The sequence below is a fragment of the Ceratotherium simum genome, chromosome 4 (assembly GCF_057802395.1).
Source record: "Ceratotherium simum simum isolate JZ-2026a chromosome 4, ASM5780239v1, whole genome shotgun sequence".
Classification (NCBI taxonomy): domain Eukaryota; kingdom Metazoa; phylum Chordata; class Mammalia; order Perissodactyla; family Rhinocerotidae; genus Ceratotherium; species Ceratotherium simum.
In genome coordinates this window covers 22,960,451-22,985,836 of record NC_141903.1, presented here as the reverse complement: position 1 = coordinate 22,985,836, position 25,386 = coordinate 22,960,451, and the positions used below count along the sequence as shown (strand labels likewise).

Sequence of the window (25,386 nt, the reverse complement as noted above, 5' to 3'; positions counted from 1 at the left end):
TTATTAGGTGATGTCATTTGAGTTATTATGTGCATTTAAAAATAAATTAACTTCTTTAAAATTTACTGGTTTAGGGGCCGGCCCCATGGCATAGTGGTTAAGTGCGCACGCTCCGCTGCTGGTGGCCCAGGTTCGGATCCCGGGCGCGCACCGACACACCGCTTGTCAGGCCATGCTGTGGCGGCATCCCACATAAAGTGGAGGAAGATCTGCATGGATGTTAGCTCAGGGCCAGTCTTCCTCAGCAAAAAGAGGAGGATTGGCAGATGTTAGCTCAGGGCTGATCTTCCTCACAAAAAAAAGTTACTGGTTTAGACATTTCATAATTTAGACTTTTACTTCGTTTGAATAACTATTTTGCACATTATATCCTAACTTAACTTTACCTAATTTACTGGATAGGTTAGTTAATAGCAGTGATATTTAACCACACCTTCTGACCTCCAACTTCACCACTCTGTCTATTTGCCATGATGGGTTTATTTACTGAGATTTTTGTCTGGTTTATCTTTAGAAAGTGCCCTTAGACATTGTACCTGCCTAAAGTAAATGTTGAGCTTTTTAATTTTAGAAGAGGAGGTTGAATAACTTCCCCCCCTTTTTTTGTAAACACTTGATTTCTTTTTTCCCATGTTCTTGCCAGGATTACATTATCTTTTTTACAAAATTTGAAGATAATCATAAACAATTCAGGTTTAAGATAGCCCACCGTGGGAAAGAATTGAAGAGGTTTCTATATAAAAGATTTTATTGAGTGTATTAATTTTTGCAGATTAATATTATCAGTCATGACAGTTGTTCTTTCCTCTCCTGTGCTCCCCAGGACATTTTATTGCTGAAAATGTGATTAGGCTATTGCTACAGTTTTTAGACTGTCAGTTTCTTTTTTTTTTTTTTTTTAAAGATTTATTATTTATTCAGTTTTTTCCCCCCAAAGCCCCAGTAGATAGCTGCATGTCATAGGTTCACATCCTTCTAGTTGCTGTACGTGGGACTCGGCCTCACGTTGGACGGAGAAGTGGTGCCTCGGGGCGCCCCCGGGATCCGAACCCGGGCCGCCAGCATCAGAGCGTGCGCATTTAACCACTAAGCCACGGAGCCGGCCCTAGACTGTCAGTTTCTTTTGCAAGTGAAATGAAATCTGCCACATATTAAAAGATAGCCACTTGAGAAAACTGCCATTTCCAAGGCATTTGAAAATTTCCAGCAGGAATCAGAATGTTAGAAAGTTCTAAGATCTCCTTGCTATTGTTTTTCTTGACACATATTTTCTTATTTTTCAAAAGTGGCAATGTGATGTAGTAGTGGAAAGAATGTGGGTTTTAGAGTCATAAGGGAACTTGAAAGATACACCTGCCAGACATTGTATTAGGCACTTCACGTTCTTCCCTGTATGGCACTTTAACTTCTAGCTTTGTCTCTTATAACCTGTGTGGTCTTGGGACAAGTCACTTGATTTCTCTAATTTTCACTTTGTAAAAGGATTATAAAATGTTTCCTCTCCCAACTCATAAAGTTAGGTCAAATGAAATAATGGGCTTGAAGAGTGCTTTGTGAACTATAAATTGTTTAATGGATAATTGATTAAAAAAATTAAATAGGATATACCTACCACTATAAATAGGAGATAAAAGCTAAGATTTACTAAGATTTACCATGTGCTAGGCACTGTAAAGTGCTTTCTTTACATAGGTTATTTTGTTTAATCCTTATTACAGTTTTATGAAGTAGGTACTGTTATCTTCATTTTAAAGAAGAGGAAACTTCAGCAGAGAGAGGTTGAGTAGCTTGGGTTCTATAGCTAATACGTGGTAGAGCTGGGATTCAAACTCAGGCAGTCTGATTCTAGAATCTATGCTCTTTACCAAATACCTAGAATATTGGCTTTCCTATGTAAACAGTCATTTTGTCCATTTCACCATTGTTCACTGACAGGAAAATTTTTGTTGTTGTTGTTGTACCTTTCATTTAGTTCTTTTAGCCAGCTAAATGTTTTCAAAATACTTTCATTTAAATCTTTTGCTATTCCTCTGGATAGAAATGTTGCAAATATTGGCACAAACTAGCCATTTTATAGTTTCTATTTCTCCCTTAGTAATCTTTTTACGTAGTGAGACTGGAAAAATATAACTTTCTGTAGGGAAAAAGAATCTCCAGATTCTTAATAATGTTTATATTTCTTGTATCAGCATTTTCATTAAGCCTGGAAAGTAAAAACTTTATTAACAGTATGTTACTATCATTTGATAAACTTGCTCAAGTTTTTTTCCCCCCTTATTTCTAAGGAAATCTACCATTGTCGAAGGCAAATAAAATACAGCAAAGACAAGATGTGGTATTTGGCAAAATTGGTAAGCTAAAGTGATTATTACCATATGATACTTAGGAAAAGGAGCTATGAATTTCCCCTCAGGATTTGAAAAATCAAAAAAATTTGATTTCTTCAAAAGTGAGGAATATGATTATGTGTTCAAACAATTGGTAAGTATTCCAAAAATGATTGCTCAGAGATGAGTGATTTTGTTTAATTTTTACCTTTCTTCTGAGAGCTTAAATCATGTTGGATACATAGATATTTAAAACAAAGGCATCAGGGGGCTGACCGGTGGCCTAGTGGTTCAGTTTGTGCGCTCCACTTCAGCGGCCTGGGGTTTTTGGGTTCAGATCCTGGGTGCAGACCTACACACTGCTCATCAAGCCATGCTGTGGTGGCATCCAGTATACAAAATAGAGGAAGATTGGCACAGATGTTAGCTCAGGGCCAATCTTCCTCACCAAAAAGAAAAAAAGAAAAAAAAACAAAGGCATCAGAAATCTGACTATAACCATTGAATCCAGGAAGCAAGCTTACTTACTGTAAAATTTGATTCAACATATTTCAAAACTGTTGCTTTTTAAATGTTTTTTCCCCTGGAAAATGAAATTTATATATGAAAGGAGACAAAAGCAGCAAATATACATGTAATACATTTATCCTGTAGGAAAAGATGCCTTTAATGCCTAGTGTGGTTCTTGACAATCTGTGATCTCTCTCTGTCATGTGTGCTCTCTCTTTTAATATTACTGAAACTATTATGATCTAGATTTTATGGTCAAAATGTTTGTTTGATTTTGACTTAAAGACAGTGGAATCGTTTCTCAAACTTGTTTTCTTCTCTTTTGCCTGAATTTATTTAGCTATTTTTAAAAATTTCCTCCCAGTTTTATTGAGTTATAGTCGACATATAACTAGTTAGCTATTTTTAGAAGTTATTTGGATCATGTAAGGCTTTTACTTTTCATTGAAAAGGCAACATTGACTTTGTAAACTAATTTGTTTATTTTCTCTTGTCTGTTACCCTTTAATTCTAGATACGAGGAATGTCCATTGACCAGGCTTTGGCTCAGTTGGAATTCAGTGACAAAAAAGGGGCCCAAATAGTTAGAGAGGTAAACTAAGATTTGACGGGAGAGAGTGCATAGCTGTCAGCCTAAATCCTGAATTCCCTGAATTTCCGGGTGTAAATGCATAGTTTATATAATATAGATTTAAAGCACTCAGTTTTACTAATGTCCTTGTATCTTAGGAATATTGCATGTTTTAAGTATTTTTTTTTTCCTGAGGTGCTTTTATTTGCACCAGACATTTATTTATTATTTACTGTCTGTTTATGAAGTGATGAATCTTATTTTTCGTGATTTGAGGCTTGATATATTTTTTAGAAAATTTTTATTTGTCAATTCCACAACTGAGAGCTTATGCTTTTATAAGCAGTTGAGTGCAAAGAGCACTGGACTGGGACTCAGGAGACTTGGAGTCTAGTCTTTTCTCTGACAGTTTCTATTGTGTCTGTGGGCAAGACACTTAACCTGTCTGGTTCCATTTTTCTCATTTGTAAACTAGGTGGGATTGGGTTAGATGATCTCTTAAGACCCTTTTAGCTCTAAATATAGCTAATTCACTACATAAAAATGTGCCAGTGGTATTTGTGCTGACTCATTCGAGGCACGTGAGTATTCTTGTTTCAAAAAGCTGAGTTGAGGACATCTGGGTATATCAGCATTATTTTCTATATTCCAGTTAATTTGCACCTAAAGTAAGATCTTATCTTTTTAGTTTAGTAGTTGAATAGTTGAGATTGTTGGATTCAAACTTCTAAGAGGTTCCATTGTAACACCTCTATTTAATTCAATTCAGAATGCAGTTACTAAGTGTCTGTTGTGTACCCAGCTTTGTACTATGTTCTTTATCTTTAAAGGAGTGAAAGATCTGTTTTTTTTTTTTGTTTCTGACAACAGTTGTCCTGTTTTTAAAAATGTGGTCTGGAGGAAGTTAACTTAATTCAAAATATGTATGAAGTATAAATTTTATAATTTTTTTTTTGTGTGAGGAAGACCAGTCCTGAGCTAACATCCGATGCCAATCCTCCTCTTTTTTGCTGAGGAAGACTGGCCCTGGGCTAACATCCGTGCCGATCTTCCTCTACTTTATATGGGATGCCACCACAGCATGGCTTAACAAGCGGTGCGTCGGTGCGTGCGTGGGATCCGAACCAGGGAACCCCGGGCCGCCTCAGTGGAACGAGCGTACTTAACCGCTTGTGCCACCGGGCCGACCCCTAAATTTAATAATTTTTAAAGGAAATTTTCAAGTACAATTTTCTCTACTTGTCTGTTGTTAATGGTTATTTCGGATCCAAAATTTAAGAATTTTCAGTAAGATTTAGCTCTTGAGCTTCTTGAACTTTTTGACAAGTCTCTGACTCAAAGATATGATGTTCATTACCGTTTCGAGTGCTGCTGTCTCCTCCTTTACAGCTCACACCTTCCATTTTAAACTTAGCAGGAGGGACTGTGTTCCTTGCATTTGCACTTCTTCTCTGAGGAAGGAAAGCTCACTGTATCCCTTCTTCTTAGTGCTATCATTCGATATTCTCTTTTTAAAATTGACTGTAAGATGGAGGGATGTGATATAGGGATAACAACAAGAAATGAGAAATTTAATTCTGTTTTAGTTCAGGGTCAGCCATATGAATGCCTTTCTTTTCCTTGTTTAAGGTTCTCTTAGAAGCACAAGATATGGCAGTGAGAGACCACAATGTGGAATTCAGATCCAATTTATATATAGGTAAGATCTTTAATATTCTTAGCATTGGAAAATGTCTTCCAATAGTGATGCCAAGTTCTTTATCTAATAATAGTCTTTGATATCTAACTACTTAGCACTAGGTTTGCCAGTGAAAATTGCTGGTAATAGCTTATTCTTCAGCCTTCAGCATCCTAATGTTAGTCTGTTGCAAATGGTAATAACCTTACTGCTTAATTGTTACCTGTTCTGTAATGAGACAGAGATCATGAACCTACTGCTAATAATTATTAAATAATGGATACCAAGATGGTACATAGAGTGGTCCTTTAGTCATAATAAAACTAAAAAAGAATGTAACTGATTTTTTTTTAAATGAATTCTTTGTCAACCTGAAGGAGATAAATAAAGGATTGTAGATGGACTTGAAAAATCTTTATTTGTCTTTATTTCTAATGTGCTAAGCTAGGTGCCTAATCCATAAAGGTCCTATAATTTAATCTTCCAATTACTAGAATGGAACATCTGTTGAATTGTAAAAGCCAAGGGGCCTTGGATGGCTCAGATGACCCAGATGTGTTTGCTCCCCTTTGTTATTACATCTTGAAGTATTATCTCTGGTTTTGTATGCTTGTTCCATGTCAAATTAAATTAATGTAAGTGAAAATGCTTTGGGAAGCATGATGCACTGTACAAATGTAAGGGATTTTTTTTGTAGCATACCTTCACACAGCTCTTTTTCTAGGAAGAGATTGTTTGTTACAAAGCTCTCTTGCCCCCTCCAACACTACAGTAACGTGGAGCAGTAGTTTGAGTTAATGTTTTCTTCTCACTTCAGCAACAATTATTCCTAACCTCAGCGGTTTTTTAATCAAACAAAGATGTTGATGTTGAAGCAAAATTTTCTCACGCCAAACCTACATGTAAGGACTATTTTATCTAAAGATATTTTAAATCTGAGGTATGGAGAACTGCTACTCTCCAAATGGAGGAAAAAAGGCTTAATCATTGTTGGGGAAATTAGTTGTGCCTTGTAATTTTTCAACAGAGTAAAATAAAATCATCTAAATTCTGCTTTGTCACATCACCTCTGCCCTACTGGAGATATTTATTCTGGTTAAGTTAAAATCTCCCCTCAATTCACCTGGAATTGATGCTGGCAACCATACCTACTTCTGAAATTCAAATGAGTTATGATTTTCAATTGAAATATCTTATTTTAGAGCTGAATCTTGTATACCTAATTATATTCTGCCACATGCATAGATGCAGAGGGAAATCAAAATGGCAACTCAGAAGATGCAGGGCCACGGGAGTTAATCGTAAGAATTTTCTTCTGGGAACAGCATGAATAAATAATGCTGGGAGGGCCCAGAGTTGTTGGAAGAGATGAAATGGATGAAGAGCAAGGCCATTTGCTTAAAACCTCTGGTGACCTTTCCTGCTCTATGACTGAATATCAAATCAAATTTACTGAATTTTATTCAATTTCATAGGAATACAGGCTTGTTAGCTGACAGACAACACTTTAGAATGGAATTCAGATACAAATGGAGTTTGTCTTTAAATCGTTTTCAATAATTGTAGTAAGGAGAGACCGGGTAAGGAGCTTAATCCTGTCTTCCCAAATGAAGGAGCACAGTCCAGTGTTGCTAGTAAGCAAAAATAAACTCAACCAGTCCTATGTGAATGGGCCTTTAATTCATTGATCTCCTTAGCACATTTCTGCTGAAAAATCTCTGCCCTACCTGCACCTTTTTTTTTCTTCTAGTTCTATGTAAAAATCTCCTTTGTTGAGTATGACTGATAAGTTTGCATTTGTCTTATGATTTTAAAAACTCGTTTGCTAAGTGTATTGCTACCCAATTCCATTATGAAGGAAAAAGAGATGAGTACCCTTAGGAACATGAAGTATCTTACCATGACATCAGACATTTTATCCCTATATTTGCCAAACTTCCCTGATAAGAATCATCTGAGGTTCTTATTAAAATACATATTCCCAGGCCTCACCACAGACCCACTGGATCTGAAACCCCAGAGGAGAGGCCTGGAAAGCTATTAATAAACAAGTATCCTAGTGATTTTTATCTATAAAATGTGGGAAACTAATTTATCTCATGGAAAAGGCCTAGACATTTCATTCCATAGACTTCTTTTAGAGCTTTGAAAGACTAGTTACTTGTTGGCTACCATTTTGGCTCAGCAATGGCTGTTTTAGTCCCCTGAAATAAGTAAGTATAGGATTTTAAGGGAAGTGCTTTTTTGGTTGCATGTGTTCTCATTATATGGTAATTCCTTCAAATGCCTGTCATCAGGCTAAAGCTAATACCTGGTGTTGTGTGACCACAGATTTTGAAAGTTCATTTCCTTTTCAAACTTACAGTGATGACTAATGACACTGTGAATAGGCCTTAACAAGTGGACATGGACTAATGAAATGTCACTGCTTAGTGATTCATGGCATCTAAAGTGATTCCCTTTAGGGAAAGTGATTGACTGACTTTTGTAAATCAGTCTTCTGGGCTAAGAATGATGAAGTGGGGAGGAGAGGGTGTCTAATGTTAAAATGTCAAGATTCACATTCACCTAAATACTAGTAATAGGAAATATTGACAATAACTTAAATACATGGTACCTCTTGGGCATTATCTTAAGAAGGTTGTTTCCAGTTTTGAGATGTCTTAATGTTTTTTTCTTTCATTCAAAAAGTATTTGAGTACCTTCAATGTGCATACTCCTCACACAGTTGGGTGATAGTACATCTTTTATAGCAATTTAAAATGTTTAGCACATGTAGTTTTGTTCTTTGACAGTAATAGTTCTTTGGAAGAATATATAAATTGTTCTGAGTTGGAACAAAATCATGTACACTGTTAGTATTTTATGTACTTCGAAAACTTTGAAACTCATTTTAGAATTTAAGCAAATTTACCACAAACATCTGGTATTGAAAAAATGACATTAATTAGCAGAGGATGTATTTCAAAATTATTTCTCTTCCTTGTGGAACATGAACTTTTGGGGCAATACAAAAGGAGTACAAGTTTGGTTGAGGAAGTAACTTTTACACATGAAACATAAACACTTATGTAAGATAGCATATGATTTGAGACCAAAAAGAGTAATACAGATAAATGGTATTGTCAGAGTAGAGAAGAGTAGGTCAATATGGGTTAGAATTGTCATGGAGATTTTCTAGCAAAATTTGACTTTTGAAGGTAGGCTTTTGGGGATCTGAAAGAGTGTCCAAGAGAAAAGATTTTCAGAGTGAGATAACCATACAAGCAAAGGCACATAGGTTGGAGTGAACAATAATTGTGTAGTACATGAGTAGAATAGTGTGAAGGAAGTAGAGGGTTGAGGTAGAGTAGATAAAATTGAAAGGGTGGATTGGGCTGGATTCCAGAGGGCTGAACATGGCAGGCTGTGGCATTTGGTTCAGACTGTATTGGAGAGGAACCATGAGAAGTTTTGGGACGAGATTTATGTTATTAAGACAGTGTTTTAAGACTATTAACTGTAAGTAGTGGTTTTGAAATTGTGCTGTGAGGCCTCCAGGAGTGGGGCCTGGGGCAAGCAGCAGCGCTCTTGATATCTTGGTCACTGCTGTATCCTTGCAGCCCAGGATAGAGCCTGGCACCCCATTGGAACTCAGAAATAATTGTTGGGTGAATGAATGGCACAGTTTGGATCTCTCCCCACCATGTTTCAGTCAGGACAGATCCACACTACAGACGGCTTCTACATGTTGTTTCATTTTAATTGAAATGGTTCCATACAAAAGCGGTTTGAACTCTAACATACGGAATTAGTGGAGGAGAGACTGGAGGAGGGGAGACTAGAAAACAATTTGGAATCTATACTCTTAAGTCCTAATTTCATTCAGACCTCAGAGTAGCTGTGTAGTGTGTTAAAGAATACTGTGTAGTGTGTTAAACATTAGTGTTTCAGAAGAATTAATGTTTTTGTTTTGACATAAAAAAATGATGGCATTATGTGCCATAAGGTAGGCAGATGATATTTTATGGCTTTAGGATGAAATCCTGACTGGCAGTTAGCAGGTATTGAATCTGCTCTTATGTGTTTGGGGGAAGATGGAAGGAAAAGGGTAGTTAACATAGACGCTGATGGGGTTGATCATTGTATTTTGGTAGGTTATATAGTGCTGCACAGTCAGCTGGTTTTAATACTTCTTTCACTGGAGTAGTGTTCCTTATCCTCAGAGTATTTGGAAATTGGTGCTCAAGTTGAGTAGAGTCGTAATTTTCGATGGAAGCAGCCATTGTGTTTGTAAAATGCTTTTTAGAAGTTTTCTACACTCTTCCCAGGTGTTGGTATTCTTGTTTGTAGGTTTCCTCCTGACGGGTGGATCTAGAAACCAGGGTGGTACTTCATTATAAAATGATTTGTATAATGCTGCTTTCTCTTTGGAAATTCTTAAGCATATTTCTCTAGTGCCCAGTAGATGAAGTTGATGTAAGGGCCGTAGCTCTTTCCTTATCTCACTGAGACCCTAGGCAGTTTTCTTTTTTTTTTTTTTTCATATAATTTTTATTTATTTATTTTTTTCCCCCAAAGCCCCAGTTGATAGTTGTATGTCATAGCTGCACATCCTTCTAGTTGCCTAGGCAGTTTTCTTAATCACTCATCCTTAGCTTTCTCTTTGGCAAAGCTGGGGTGCTTCTGCTGAAACCCATTTCAGGATTGTAGTTAGAGGGTTGTCAAGCGCATAGTTTGATATAGTCCCTGTATTTATAAAGTCATGTCACAGTAAGAATATAAGAATGGTGAGTACTGAAGTGGATTAATTTGAAATGTATTCTATAGATTTTGCCTTTTTAAAAGGCTTATTAACTTAGTAACTGACTAAATAAATTCAGAAAATAGTAGAAGGTGGTTACTACTCTGACATACTATGGGTAAACAGATTTCTTCTTATGTACTATTTAAAAGATTTCTTCAGGGGCCGGCCCAGTGGCGTAGTGGTTAAGTTTACGTGCTCCGCTTCAGTGGCCCGGGTTTTGCAGGTTCGGATCCTGGGCACGGACCTATGTACTGCTTATTAAGCCATGCTGTGGCAGGCATCCCACATATAAAGTAGGGGAAGATGGGCACAGATCTTAGCCCAGGGCCAATCTTCCTTAGCAAAAAGAGGAGGATTGGCAGCAGATGTTAGCTCGGGGCTAGTCTTCCTCACCAAAAAAAAAAAAGATTTCTTCAAATTTTACAAGGTCAGACTTTGACATGCAGAATGGGGGAGGGGAGATGAGGGGCAGTTGTAATGCAGCAGTTCCTAAAACTGGCCGTGAATCAGAATTACTGAGGGAAGAAGGGGGTGGGTGGTGTTTGCTCAGAATGTAATTTCCAAGGCCTATCTCAAATATGCTAAGTCAGAATCTCCAGAGATGTGGTCTCAGCATCTGCATTTTAAATATGTTTTCTAGATTAGTCTAATGTAGCTAGCCTGAGGACCAGCATTTGGGAACCATTGGTTCCAGTGGCTTCTCATCACAATTAGAATAAAATCAAAACTCCTTACTTTAGCCTACAGGGCTCTTTGTCATCTTGCCTTCATCTCTAGTCTCTTTCCTTTGTTTGTATCACCCTTCCCCTGGCTTACCGTGTTTCAGCAGGCTGGTCTTCTTTCTGTTCCTAAAACAAGCCAGACACATTTGCACCATTGGGTCTTTGCCCTTGCTGTTCCCTCTGCTTGGAATACCCTGCCCCTAGATATTTGCATGGATGATTCATTCTGGTCTTAGATCAAATGTGTCTTCCTCAAGAATCTCTTTTGACACCCCCCCCAATCTGAAGTTGCCCCCAACACCCCCTCGTTCTCTGTCATGTCGCTGTTTTACTTTATTCATAGTGCTTGTCACTAACTGAAATGATCACGTGTATTTTTTGTCTTTCTCCTCTAGAATCTATACTGCATGGAGGCAGACCACCCTTGCTAGTCTTGTTCATTCTTGTTTCTCCAACACCTAGAATAGATCCTGGTCCTTGATAAACTCAGGAGATATTTGTTTTGAGACAAGCCTGCCCTAGGCAGCCAGTGAGCTCATATAGTCATAGAATCCAGTTGAGGAGAGGACAGAAATTGCTCAGCTGATTGAGCTGTAGTCTTGTGGATACAGTCATTTCCTATAATTCTCTTTTTCTTCCCTGTCTAGCTGAGTCCACCTCAGGGCGAGGCCAGTACCTGAAACGCATCCGATACCACGGCAGAGGTCACTTTGGGATCATGGAGAAAGTTTATTGCCATTATTTTGTGAAGTTGGTGGAAGGCCCCCCACCTCCACGTGAAGCACCAAAGACAGCAGTTAGCCACGCCAAAGAGTATATTCAGGAGCTGCGAAACCGGACCATCATTCACACTCTATGATGGGGAATTCAGACTCCACAGTGTATATATTTTTCCATTTATTTCCTAAAAACAAACAAAAATTAAAGACAAATGCTTTTTATGATTTGACATCAAATTATTGCAATATGAAGTATAATTGCTAGTTTTATATGAATATTTATAAGGCTTTGTCCATCTCTCTTGAGGCTTTGGATATATGTATGCATTTGCAACTTGGAAGGGGAAATCAGTTTTAAATATAGTGACAGACTGTAATTCAGAAGGCTTTTTTGAGTGCCTTTTGAAGGGAACGTTAACTTTCCAACTAGTGTCCTGCAGGTGGCAGTTTTGACACCGGACTTGAGTAGAACGTTATAGGAGAAGAAAGCTTGTCTTTATTTCCCTCGATTTTCTCTTGGGCCCGGGGTGGTGAGCGTGGCTGCATGTTGTTTCATTGCAGTGTTTTAGATTCTGTGATTTTGTTTTTCCTTTCACTGTTGGCATAGGCCAATGGGTGAGGGATTATGTTTTCCTTTACCGTTTTAGCAGTAACTTGAAATTACAGGAGTTTGTGAGATGTGTAAATCTAAAATTCCAAAAGCCTTTTAACTTAGAAGTTTTCTTGTAGTTAAATAAAGACTTTTCATGTCTCCTTCCGACAGTGCTTTCTATTGCTTGGATATCTTGTTTAGGATGGATTCGTTTTTCAAAGTGAATTCAATTACTGAGAGAGGAATGGAACCAATCTCAGCACTGCATTCTAGAATAAGGCAGTAGGTGGCACTCACTCACCTCTTGTGAGCCGAAAATTGTTAGTATTAGAGTGTTCAGCACTACCTGGCTCTCAATGATACATGTGTTTTCTTTGACGAGAAGCACCCTGTCTACAGTCCTAGTCCAGTGTTACTCAAATTTTTGTATGCAGAGAAAGAACTTGCTTGTTAATGCAGACTTCTGGGTCTTGCCCCAGTGATTGTGATTCACTAGGTCTTGTGAGGGGCTAGTTCCAGAAATCTATGTTTTCAACAAGCGCTTCCAGGTGATTCTGTTGTGGGGGACCACACTTTGAGAACACTCCTCTAGTCAAATGAAGAATGTAGTTTCAGTGCCGTGTTTTAAGATGCATTAATAATAGCTACTATTTACTGAGATCTCATTATTTGCCAAGCTCTGTGCTGGTATTTTACATAACTCTTCACAACATCCTGCAAACATCGGTCTTGTTTTGCCACTTTATAAAGGAAGAAACCAAAGCACACAAAATTTGATTAACTATCTCAGGGTCACACAGCGTGTAAATATTGGAACTGTGATTTAAACTAGGTTTCTAAAGTACCTGGTTCTGCATACCTAATGGATATACAGATGGGTTTTTGTGCCTCTCCATTTACCCTAACGCTTGGGTAAAAAGGCAGAGGGCTCAGTGGAATAAGCTACTGAGGGTTAGGACAGATTCATTCTGGGTCCTAAGTGGTTGTAGCATGGAATCATGGAAATAACACTGGAGTGGTAAAAGGCGACCTTCGTTGTAGTCCTGGGATACTCATTAACTGGAAAGAAGACCCTGGGCAGGTCCTTTTTCTCCCTGGCCTCCATTTCATTCACCCATAAAACAAGAGGCTCAGTCTTCTCTGTAGACCGCTTTCTTCAGAATTGCTTGAAGAACTTGTTTAAAAATGCAAGTTCCTGGGCTCTACTCTCAGACTCAGTTTAAGCTGGAATCTGATGTGGGAGACCAGGGGACTTGCAGTTTTAACAAGTGCCCTGGTGGTGTGCATGCTGGAGAAGCAGTGGACCAGAAGGTCTCTGTGCTCTCTTTCAGTGCAGATGCTCCATGATTCTTGGTCTCGAAGTTTTGATTTCCTCCGGTATGACTAAAACAAGCCAGGTGGTGATATGGACGTCATAACTATAAATTATGTAAATGAAGGTATGGCTTCAGTCAGGCTGTTAAAACTATTTTGAAAGAGTTAAGCACAAAACAGACTTTGGATTCTAATGAAGAAACTTTGCTTGTGATCTCAAGTTAAGCCTTCATTTGGAACTGCTGCTGGTGTGTTAAAAAATCTAATAATAGCTTACATGTAGCACTATGTACCTAGCACTATTTTAAGCACTTTATACAGTAGTCCTCCCTTATCTGTGGCTGTGCTTTCCACTGTTTCAGTTACCTGCGATGAACCGTGGTCCAAAAATATTAAATGGAAAATTCCAGAAATAATCCATAAGTTTTAAATTGCGTACCAGTGTCCTGAGTAGCGTGATGAAATCTCACATTGTCTCTCTGTCCCTCTCCATCCCAGCTGAGATGTGAATCCTCCCTTTGTCCAGCGTATCCACGCTGTCTACACTACCCACCCGTTAGTCACTTATTAGCCGTCTTGATTATCAGATCGACTGTCGCCATATCACAGTGCTTGTGTTCAAGTCACCTTATTTTACTTCATAATGCCCCAAAGCACAAGAGTAGTGATGCTGGCAATTCGGATATGCCGAAGAGAAGCCGTAAAGTGCTTCCTTTAAGTGAAAAGGTGAAAATTCTCAATAAGGAAAGAAAAAAAATTGTATGCTGAGGTCACTAAGATCTATGGTAAGTTTTATTACAGTATATTGTTTTAATTGTTCTATTTTATTATTAGTTATTGTTGTTAATCTCTTGCTATGCCTGATTTATAAATTAAACTTTATCATAGGTATGTATGTATAGGAAAAAACATAGTATATATAGGGTTCAGTACTATCCATGGTTTCAGGTATCCACTGAGGGTCTTGGAACGTATCCCCTGTGGATAAGGGGGGACTACTGTATACATTATCTCAATTAATGAATCTTTCACATTATGACTGGTGCAGAGTACATCTGGTTAGTTTCCATGGCTGAGAGCGCTCTTTCTAACATAAATGAACATTTTGATCCCCACTTGAAGTTTAATGTACATGTTCAGGAACTGTCAATTATTCTTTAATGGCAATCTCTAAATGCTTATAATTTCCTCCTTTCTTTGTTGGAGTGTAGCACATTCAGAAAGTGCAATCACAACTGTATAGCTCAGTAAATGATCAATTGGTGAACATGCCCAAGTAACCAGGTGAAGAAATAGGGCATGATAGCAACCCTGAAGTCCCCTTCATGCTCCCTCCCAGTCACTACCCATCTCTCTTCCCCAAAAGTAACTACTATCCTGACTTCTAACATAAGATAGATTTTTTAAAAAATGGTTAGCTTTTTTTTTTTTTTAACTCAACATAATTTATTGGGCAACCATTATATGCCTGGCACTGGGGATATAGGCAGTGAAAGTGGAAACAGCCCTGCCCCATGGAGCTCACAGTGATGAGAAGGACGGACTGTAATCAGTAATTGCAAGTGTTGACTGTGCTGAGTGTCATGAAAGTCGAGGGATGGGGCTATGGGAGCAGACATCAGGGTGCCCTGAAAAATAGTTACTGGATTTTGGGGAAAGTTTATTTCCTTAAAGAGATATAATGAGGGAAAAGTAAAAATGACAAATGCTGTGTGGATCAGTAAAGAGTTGTGTTATCAGAATGCCAACTTGGGTTTTGTTTTTAACAATATGAACACCAGAACCACTTCATCCTTGCACGAGTTAAGATGTATATGGGATGTGTGCCGTGGATGGGGAATATACTGTTTTTGGAGCTGACTCAGATTTACCCAACTTTATAACGCTCCAGCTAAGCCCAGGGGAAAGACATGTGGAGTGTACTGCAAACATTGCAAAATAAAATAGATGTATTTTTCTGTCAGTGATGAAAAATAATTAGATTTTTTTCCATGCATTTCGTTTTAATACAGAGGATGTAATAATAATTTTAGTTGAATAGGAGGGGCTCAATCACGTGTGTGGGTTTAAAACAGGGAATGTTTTTGGAGTAGGTGAGCTTCCAGACAGATTCCAAAGCAGGAAAAAGTTGCATAGGTGACATTATTAACACCTCCAGGAATAGGCACCTCTTCTTAAACCTCTGTCTCTGATGTAACTGTTTAGAGTCATATCTCTACACGAGAGAGGTTCTGGACTTTATTCTTAAACCAGCCTACTGTGAATTCTGTTAATATGTAGCTTAGGATGTATCTGTTAACAGAATCACAAATATGTTGGATGGAAGAGAGAAAATATTGGTAAGTGAATCATACTTGTGTACTCGAGTAAAATATTTTTTATGATTGTCCAATAGGGACTTGAATGAGTTATTTTCACTTACAGCCCAAGGAGACTCATAAAAATTGCACTTTATAAAGTGGGAGATGGCAGTATTAATATCAAAAAAAGTGAAATTTAAGGAGAAGACATTAAATGAACCTAAAACGGTTGTTCAGTGCACATATGGACGAACACATTCTGCAGTCAATTTGAGAAAATTTCTAAACCTTCTGAAGGTCGTCTATAAGTTCCAAGTATTCAAAGTGGACCCCAGGGTAAGAAATTCTGATTTAAATGATTGAAGTTCATTTATCTATCTGGCCACAGTTCTTTGCTCTTTCCCCGTATCCATGCTCTTGACTGTGATTTTGCAGCTCCTCTTATTAACAGGTGGAGGCTGTTCCGACCTCTTGAATTTAAGCTGACTTTGTGACTTCTTTAGCCAACAGAATTTGGCAGAAGTGGCAGTTTACAGGTTTTCAGCCTAGGCCTTGCTTGCTTCCTCTTTCTTTCTTGGATCTCTGCTTCTGCCATGTAAACAAGCCCAGACTAACCTGCTGGAGGGTGAGAGACCACGTGGAAGAGAGCTCTGGGCCCCCAGCTTACAGCCAGCCAACCACTGAAGGAGAGAGAGCACAGCCGCCTACACACCCAAAAACTGATTACAGAAGCATATGAATGAGCCCTGTTGAGACTAGAAAAACCACCACAAACTGACCTACAGACTCATGAGGAATAATAAATTCTTATTGTTGAAGCCGCTGAGATTTGAGGTGGTTTGTTACATAATAATAGCTGTGATAAATATTTGAAACTTTGTACCTTATAGAGAATACCTGTCCTTTTCAAGTGGCTGTAAGAAGTTCTAAAATTGATTCTAGGCTTATCACAAAGAAGACCTCAGTAGATTCTTCCAAATAAGAATTATACAGACCACCTTTTAAAATTATACTGTGCTGAAACCAGAAATTCATTCTTTTAAAGAAAGTTTAAACATAATCTACTTGATAATAGAACACTCCTAACTCTTGGTTCTTTGAGGAAAAAAAATCATTGAAATGGACAGATCTTCTGAGTCCAGTCAAGAAATACAAATGAAAAAAATTAGGTATGAGCAAAGGGCATAAAACAGAAAATTAAGAATTCTATGTAGGAATGTGCTGGATCATTCTATTGGCCGCTTGGTTGAGCTGGAACTTCATTTCCCAGAATCCCCTTCCCTGTGTGGTTCTGGGTTAGAATTGGCAGGAAAATGAACTTGAGTAATATTTGGGAGTTGGAAGTGATGCTCTCCAAGTCATTTTGGCATCATGGTATCTATCACAGTGGTGCCTCAGACTAAGACACCATGCTAAGGCAGCAAGCGATCCATTCCAACATTTTGTAACACTAATTTAAGCAAAAGGGAATTATTAAGGAATATTAAATAGCTCAAAGAATTTGTAAGTGGACCCAAGAACTTTAAAGCTACGTAACCAGGAACAATGCAACCATGATGACACAGCCAGAAAAAAACCTCCCTGCCCCACAACAGAACTGTTCTAGTGGAAAGACCACCCTTGATGCTATGGATTTGATACCAGGATTCCACCGTAGCTGCTCCAAAAGGGCCAGATCCCTGTGTACTGTGCTTGCTTAAATATATACTCTCCCAGTCTGTGACCACTTTCTCACATTGTTCTTTTCCTTACCTAAATCCTGCATGGGTATAAATGATTGGCAGAAATGTCATATGACTGGACCTTAGCTAAAAGGGAGTCTAGAAATGTACTTTTTAGTTATCTAGCCTCTTGAAGCATGTCAGTGTCCTCCAGCCATGGACCACTATGAACACAATTGTAGTTCAACAAGTTGGGTTTATTACTTGTTGCAGCACGGGAGAACACACACCATGGGGATCCACGGAGAACCCTCAACAAGAGGGTGTTAGAACCTGTTACGGGATTTGGGCTTTGGTTGGGTGACATGTGGAGAATGGTCTAAGGAAACAAGGATTTGCCCTAGACTGGATGCCATCAGAAAGCAGAGGTGGGAGGAATTCTATCATTGATTATCTCAATAAATTTTATATATAGGGAGAGCAAACTAGAGTGAGAAAAAAACTGTAATTGGTAAAGAATTAAGTCACTCATTTTAGCCAAGAGAGGGGGCTGTTTTGTTTTTCTCAGCGACCTTATTTTTGTCTGTGGTTAGACGAAATTGTGCTGTGGACTTGCTTTATCTCATTGAATCATGGTCTCAGAATGACCTTGTCTGAGTTGGTATTCTGTGCGATGGTTTATGTCCAACAGGAGAACAACGTGGCCCAGCTGTGAGTGCCTGGCCAGTTTCCAAATGCCAGGGGCTGCTCTTTCCTCTTCTTTCTCAAGTACAAGCTAGAAGGGGATTGAAGTGGCTGTTAAGTGAGTTTATTTCGTCTGCCTCAGGTATCATCATACTTAATGGTGAAGCTCTGGTGTTTCCCACAAAAGTCAGGTACAAGTCAAGCATGCCCTAACCATGGTCACTTAATATTTCCTGAAAGTTTAATCCAAGTAGCAAGACAAAATGAAATGAGAGAAAAACCTTTGAAAAGGAGGAGACAAATTATTACTTGCATATAATTGCCCACCTAGGAACCCAAGAAAATTGACTGAAAAATTATTGAAAGTAAAGAGGGCTCAATAAAGCAGTGGGTTACAAAATCAGTATATAAAAATCCATGCTTACCTTTAAATTGACAGTCATCAGTGAGAAAATATAATTTTAAAAAGGCATTAAAATAGAGACTAAAATATAAAATATCCAGAAATAAACTGGACATAAGAAAAGTGTGCAGAACCCACATAAATAAAACTGTAAAACTTTACTGAGGGACTTGATTTAAATAAATGGCAGGGCATACTACATTCTTGGATGGCATAGCTCAATAATTCAGCCATTTCAATTCTAATAAAAATGTCAAAAGTATTTTTTTTAACTAGACAATATAATTCTAAGGTCACCTGGGAAGCTTAATAAAAGGCTGAAGAATTTTTGGAAGATTGAGGGGTGACTTATACTGCTAGAAAGAAAGATTTATTATCAAAGCAGCATGATTCTTGTGTAAGAATAGAAATAGCCCCCAAACAGGCTCAAGTATACATATGGTATAGGCTAAAGGTGGAATTTAAATGTTCTTATTCTGCTTAGGATATGGAAAGCTGCTGAGCACATTGCTCCTGCCCTAACAATGAGAAAATGACAGGTAAACTACAAAATCATCACTTTTTTTTTTCTCTCTTTCTTCTTTTTTGTGTGAGGAAGGTTGGCCCTGAGCTAACATCTGCCAATCCTCTTTTTGCTAAGGAAGACTGGCCCTGGGCTAACATCCATGCCCATCTTCCTCCACTTTATATGGGATGCCGCCCCAGCATGGCTTGACAAGCGGTGCATTGGTGCGCGCCTGGGATCTAAACCGGCGAATCCCGGGCTGCCGCAGCAGAGCGAGCGCACTTAACCGCTTGCGCCACCTGGCCGGCCCCCAAAATCATCACTTTTGTTGAGTCCATGAGAATGATGAGGTTGTGAGGCAACCAAGTAAATTAATTCAAAAGAGAGAGAAGCCCCTCTGAGGAGAGGTGGCCTCACAAACTGTCTCTGCTTACAGAGCACAGGAAGCAGAGGCACTGCTGTGTTCAAATGGGTAGGAAGAAACCAGCTAGATTGTAACACACTATCAAGAGACACGTGGGTGTAAATCTGGAATAGCTGAGGTAGTGGAGCGGTTCACATTCAGCTACAAACTCTTCCACAGACTTCCACTGGGTGCTCACAAGAAATATTGGGGCAGGGCAGGAGCCTGGCTCTCTCCAGCCCATCTCAGAGGTGCAGGCAGCGGGGAGGCATCAATCAACAGTTGTTGGGGACACAAAATGCTGGGTACTTCCCTGGAATCTTCTCTCTTAGGAATCAAAATCTTTATGCTACTGGGGGTAGGGCGGCAAACTCAGTTGCCCGCAGGGTTCAAAGTGATGGGTGGATGTGGGGCATAAAGCCCTGCCCGCTTCCCTGGACAGTGTCCCCTGGATGGTAGACTAAAGCCTCAAGTCTCCGGGGTGGTCAAGTCTATTACTCCCAGAGCAGACAGACAGAGATGCATCACTCAATAGTTGCGTGAAAAGCATTTGATAAAATTGAACATCCATTTGTGATAAAAACTCTCAGCAAACTGGAACTTCCTCAATCTGATAAAGGACATCTATGAAAAGCCTACAGTTAACATCATACTTACTGGTGGAAGATTGAATCTATAGATTGTGGTACATCCGTACAATGGAATACTACTCATCAATAAAAGGGATGAATTAACTGATGCAAGCAACAACATGGATGAATCTCAAAAGCATAACGCTAAGTGAAAGAAGCCAGATTCAGAAGGCTATATACTGTATGATCATATTATGTTAATATTTAGGAAAAGGCAAAACTATAGGGACAGAGAACAAATCCGTGATTGCTAGGGGCTCGGGTTGGGAGTCGGGGTTGACTACAAAAGGGCACAAGCGAACGTTTTGGGATGATGGAAATATTCTATACGTCTTGATTGTGGTGGTGACTACATGAGTGTATGTGTTTGTCAAAATTCATAGAAATACACTCTTAAAAAGGATGAATTACATCTCAAGAAACCTGACTTAAAAAAATGATCCAGGGAGAAAATATGGTGCTATAAACAGTGCTGAAATAATTGGGAAACCATGTGGGGAAAAATAACTTTTGATTCCTCAAATCATATCATAAGATAAATTCCAAATGGATTATAGATATGAATGAAAAAATAAAACCATTAAAAATTTAGAAATATGCAGAAAATATAGGTGATGAATATGTAGGAAATAAAACATACAGCAAAACAAGGAAGTGAAGACCTTAGCACTCAGGATAGGAGTTACCAAGAGAGACAGGAGTGTGTCCTTGAGAAAGGATCTCTCTCTTCTCTTTCCCTCCCTCCCTCCCTCCCCTCCCCCTTCCCTCTCTCCCTCCTTCCCTCCACTCTATCTCAATAATATGGATGACAGTTACATGGACATTTGTTTTATGATTATTCTTCACATTGTGCAGCCCTCTGTGTATGTGCCATGTTTTATAATAGGAAAAAAAACGTAAAATTGGTGTCCAAAAGTAATTTCCTAGATTTTACATACAGGGGATTTAGACACAGAGAGGCTAAGTCCATTGGTGAAGATTAATTTCTCCCATTTCCTGGTCCAGTTCTCCATTCCCTGTCCAGTACTCTACTAGCCAAAGCAGGCGCATGCTTGAGCACAAGTTACACTCTGAACCTTATAAACCGAGGCCAGTTTAAAAGAACCTAGGTTGCAGATATGAGATGTTTAATAAAAACTGAACAAATTTGGGCAAAATCTGACTGACTTGGAATGGAGAAAGCCTTTTTAAACAGCAAAGTAAAGGCAGAAGCCATAAAGGAAAAGATGGATAGATTTAACTACTTCCGTGTTAAAAATGAGGTACAAATTTTAAAATGTCAAAGCAAAATGGAAAGACAGTACTCAATTGAGGAAAATGTTTTTAAAACATAGGGCAGATAAAGAGTTAACATTCTTGAAATACAAAGAGCCCTTAAAATCTGTAAGACCAATATCCTGATAGCAAAACAGGCAAGGAATATGGATAAGGGAAGAAATACACATTGCTAATAAGCATTTAAAAATATTCATTCTCCCTAGTAATCAACTAGTTGCACATTCAAAGTGTGCACTTGTCACACACCATATTGTCCATGATTAAAAAGAATGAAAACATCTAGAATTGGGAAGTTGTAGAGAAAAGAACACTCTGAAGCACTTGGTAAGAGAGCAGTTCAGCAACATTAACGAGAGCCTCAAAAATTGTGTTTTCTTCGATTTAACAAGATACGCACAAAGATATTCATAATAGTGATAATTGGAAATGATCTAAAACATTCCAGTGGCAGGGAACTGGCGAGGTTATGTTACCTTTGTATACTTGGGCATTTTCTAGCCAAATTGGCACCATTGTGTGACTCAGAAAAGAAAATTCCTCTTATTCCAGGGAGACCCCACCCCAGGCCAGGCACAGGTTTTGCAGTCAACGACTTGTACATCAGATACCGTAGCTGTGATACACACAATGTGATGCTGTCCTGTGTAGCCATTAAAACATGTTTTAGAATAATTTTGAGTGACATAGGGATATGTTCACAATATGCTATTAATGACATAAAATGTGAAGTGCTAAGAATAGTTTCTGGCATGTAGTAATAGCTATTATTTAAAAGATAAGTTTTAGGGCCGGCTCCGTGGCTTAGCGGTTAAGTGTGCGCGCTCTGATGCTGGCGGCCCGGGTTCGGATCCCGGGAGCGCCCCGAGGCACCACTTCTCCGTCCAACGTGAGGCCGAGTCCCACGTACAGCAACTAGAAGGATGTGAACCTATGACATACAACTATCTACTGGGGCTTTGGGGGGAAAAAACTGAATAAATAAAATCTTTAAAAGATAAGTTTTTAAGTGTGTATAACGAGCGCAATTTAAAAAAGAGTAGATAATATATGCATAGAAAGAAAACCAGGAAAAAAAAAGACTGGAAGGATATATACCAATATTTTAAGAGTATTACATCTGGCTGATAAAATTATAGGCAACTTTTATTTTTACTTTTTGTGTTTTTCTATACTTTTGATATTTTCTAGGTGAAATGTGTATTACCTAGCTAATTAGAAAAAACAGTAGAATAAAAAGTAAATCTCATTTAGAGGACTGAGAACCAGCTCAAGAATGCAGCTTACTCAGGAGAATATGTGTGCTATTGGCTAATTTCGTTAGCTTGAGTTTTCGAATAAGAGTTTAAGCCTTATAGATGGAGAGAAAAATCAGTGGAGAGCAGCTGTTTGGAATGATATTCGGTGATGGTGGTGAAAATGTGACCACATTAGAATGTTGAAATGAGATGAGATTGTGTGACACAGGCCATCATTGATGTGTAGGTTGTAACCTGAGCAAAACTCTTCTGACCCAGCCTTGCTCATCACAGATATTAAGGGTCCAAAGAAAGCTTGGCACGGGGCAGGGGACAGATGGAGAATGCAGTGGGAAGCCTTGGATAAGTCACAGAAGCAGAGGAAGCCCCTGTACCCTCCACCCAGTGATTAAAGTGGGAGGAAGGAGAGAGCAGTCTTTTTGGAGTTTATGCTTAAGCCTAACTTGACTTATGATGCGGCTAGTTACTTCTTTATATCTGAGTTCTCTGTTCTGATAAGGTGTTGGGTACAAAGTGATAGTGTTAAATGTGGCATTTCCTTTAACGATTTGTTTTCCCTTAAGGCAACGGTGTTAATTATCTGTGTTAATGGAGAGGAGAGCCCAGGACTAAGTGAAATATACAGACGTCCATATCCCTAAAACCTTAGCTTGGTTTTTACTCCCCTCTCTGCCTTTTTCTCTACTATTTTCCTCCACTGTTTACGACCCTCCAGTGACCTTCCACAGGCTTCAGGACAAAGTTTAAACTCTTCATCTTGGCATAAAACCTGCTTTTCATTCTAGCATCATCACTCATCACCTCATACGCCAACCATATCAAACTAGCTTTAGTTTTCTGAACACATATGGCGTGTTATTTCATGTCTTACTAATATTATGAAATCCTGCTGTGTGCCAGGCACTGTGCTAAATGTAGTATCTTCCTCCCCATAGCAATCCTATCTTGTAGGCTTGAATATTGTCTCCATTTTGTAAATGAGAAACCTGAAGTTCAAAGAAATTAAATAATTTGCCTAGAGTCACACAGCGAGTGAGTGGCAAAGCCAGAATTTGAACCCAGGCTGTTTGTTAAAAAAATCACTTTATTGAGGTATGATTGACATACAAAAAGCTGTAGATATTTAATGTATAGAACTTGATATGTTTGGAGATAAGTATACACCTGTGAAACTGTCATCGCTGTCAGTGCCATAAACTGATCCATGGCCTCCAAAAATTTCCTCCTGCCCCATGGACTCAGGTTTGACTCCAAAGCTTGAATTTTTTTTTATTGTGGTAAACTATATACAACATAAAACTTACCATTTTAACCACCTTCAAGTGTATGTTTCTGTGGCATTAGGTATCTTGACATTGTTGTGCAACCATCATCACCATGCATCTCCAGAACTTTTCATTTTTCCCAACTGAAACTCTATACCCATTAAACAATAACTCTCCAGTTCTCCCTTCCCCCAGCCCCTGGCTACCCCCTTTCTACTTACTGTCTCCATGAATTTGACCACTCTAGTTATCTCACATAAGTGGAATCATGCAATATTTGTTCTTTTGTGATTGGCTTATGTATTTAATTTAGCATAATGTCTTCAAGATTCATCCACGCTGTAGCATGTGTCAGAATTTCTTTGCTTTTTAAGGCTGAGTAATATTCCGTTGTATGAATATACCACATTTTGTTTATCCATCCATCCATGAATACACTTGGGTTGCTTCCACCTTTTGGCTATTGTGAATATTGCTGCTATGAATATGAGTGTACAAATATCTGTTTGAGTCTCTGTTTTCACTTCTTTTGAGTATTTCCACAGAAGTAGAATTGCTGGATCATCTGGTAATTCTGTGTTTTGTGACATGGACATGGTTGAAGATTGTAGGCCAATAATTTGTAGAATCTCCCTCAATTTGGTCTTGACCTGTTTCCTCACGCTTAGATTCAAGTTATGTGTTTTGGCTGGAATGTCACAGATGCTGTGTTTTTTTTCCATCATACCCCATTGGGTGGCACATGATGTCTATTTGGTTACTGGTGTTTTTAACTTTGGTCATTTATTATGCTGGTGTTTGCTGGGTGCCTCTACTGTAAAGTATTTTTGTAATTAATAAGCATCTTATGAGGAGATATTTAGTTCGAGACTATGTAAATATCTCTTTCCTCATCAACCTCTCACCCGCTAGAGTTTAGCATCAACTGATATTTCTTGACTGAATTTTTACTATGATCGTTACCAAATGGTGATTTTCTAATACTGTCATCATTTTTTCTATACTTATTAGTTATCTTTCTACTATAAAGAAGAGCTTTCTCTTCTCATTTATTTATTCATTTATTTCAGTCAGTATGGATTCATGGATACTTTATTCAGTGGATTATAATCTGTTACTATCATTATTTATTTTAATGCTCACAATTTCCCAGATTTGTCCCGTGGGAGCCACTTCAGGTTGGTTCCCATGTCCTCCTGATGTTTTGTCATCATTGTTTGAGCACTTCGTTACTTTATGACACAAAAAGATGGTCCAGGCTCACCTTATTTTTACCCTGGGTTCATTGATTTGAAGAGAACATATTTATTTGTAGAAATAAAGACATTCCTAAATGTTTAAAACACAAAAACAGTGTTAGCTAGGCTGCTTCACGTGAGTCTGCCACTGTCTAGGCATGCAGACATGAGGTTTCACCACTGGTTTGTTACTGGATTCGTTAGGTGTCAACCCCAACAGAGCACGTGTGCTTTTCATAGCCAATTAAATACTAGCTGTAAACTTGTGCATCCCTGAGGGGGCACAGAAAGGAGCAAGCCCTGATCTGTGCTGCCGGATTGTTTGGTTTTCCTCCTCTCAGATACTCAAGGGCCTGCAAGCCTGGGAGCTCTGTTTAGAGAGAAAACAGTTTTTACTTATTTCTCTTTAACGGTAATAGACGTGAAACTATTGTTGTGAAAAGACACTAGGTTTATACTGCACCATATGGCACTGAGAGACGTTCACCACTACAGCTTCTAACGGCTGAACTCAAAATAGCCCATTTTTCTGCCTTGATGGA

The 25,386-nt window shown here is 38.6% G+C and overlaps 1 protein-coding gene across 3 annotated transcripts in view; it reads left to right on the top strand.

Annotated features, from left to right (window-relative positions):
• Nucleotides 1-12,073, top strand: part of MRPL22 (mitochondrial ribosomal protein L22) — a 30,608-nt gene extending 18,535 nt beyond the window's left edge. For 2 of the 3 annotated variants that reach the window (XM_004428604.3, XM_087429508.1), the window contains exons 4-7: nt 2,286-2,351; nt 3,352-3,429; nt 5,038-5,107; nt 11,242-12,073. In XM_004428604.3, coding sequence (XP_004428661.2) covers nt 2,286-2,351; nt 3,352-3,429; nt 5,038-5,107; nt 11,242-11,453 — 426 coding nt within the window. In that variant the 3' untranslated portion in view covers nt 11,454-12,073. The remainder of the gene's footprint in view (nt 1-2,285; nt 2,352-3,351; nt 3,430-5,037; nt 5,108-11,241) is intronic. The other variant, XM_087429509.1, reaches the window with a different exon arrangement.
• The last annotated feature ends 13,313 nt before the right edge of the window (nt 12,074-25,386 follow it).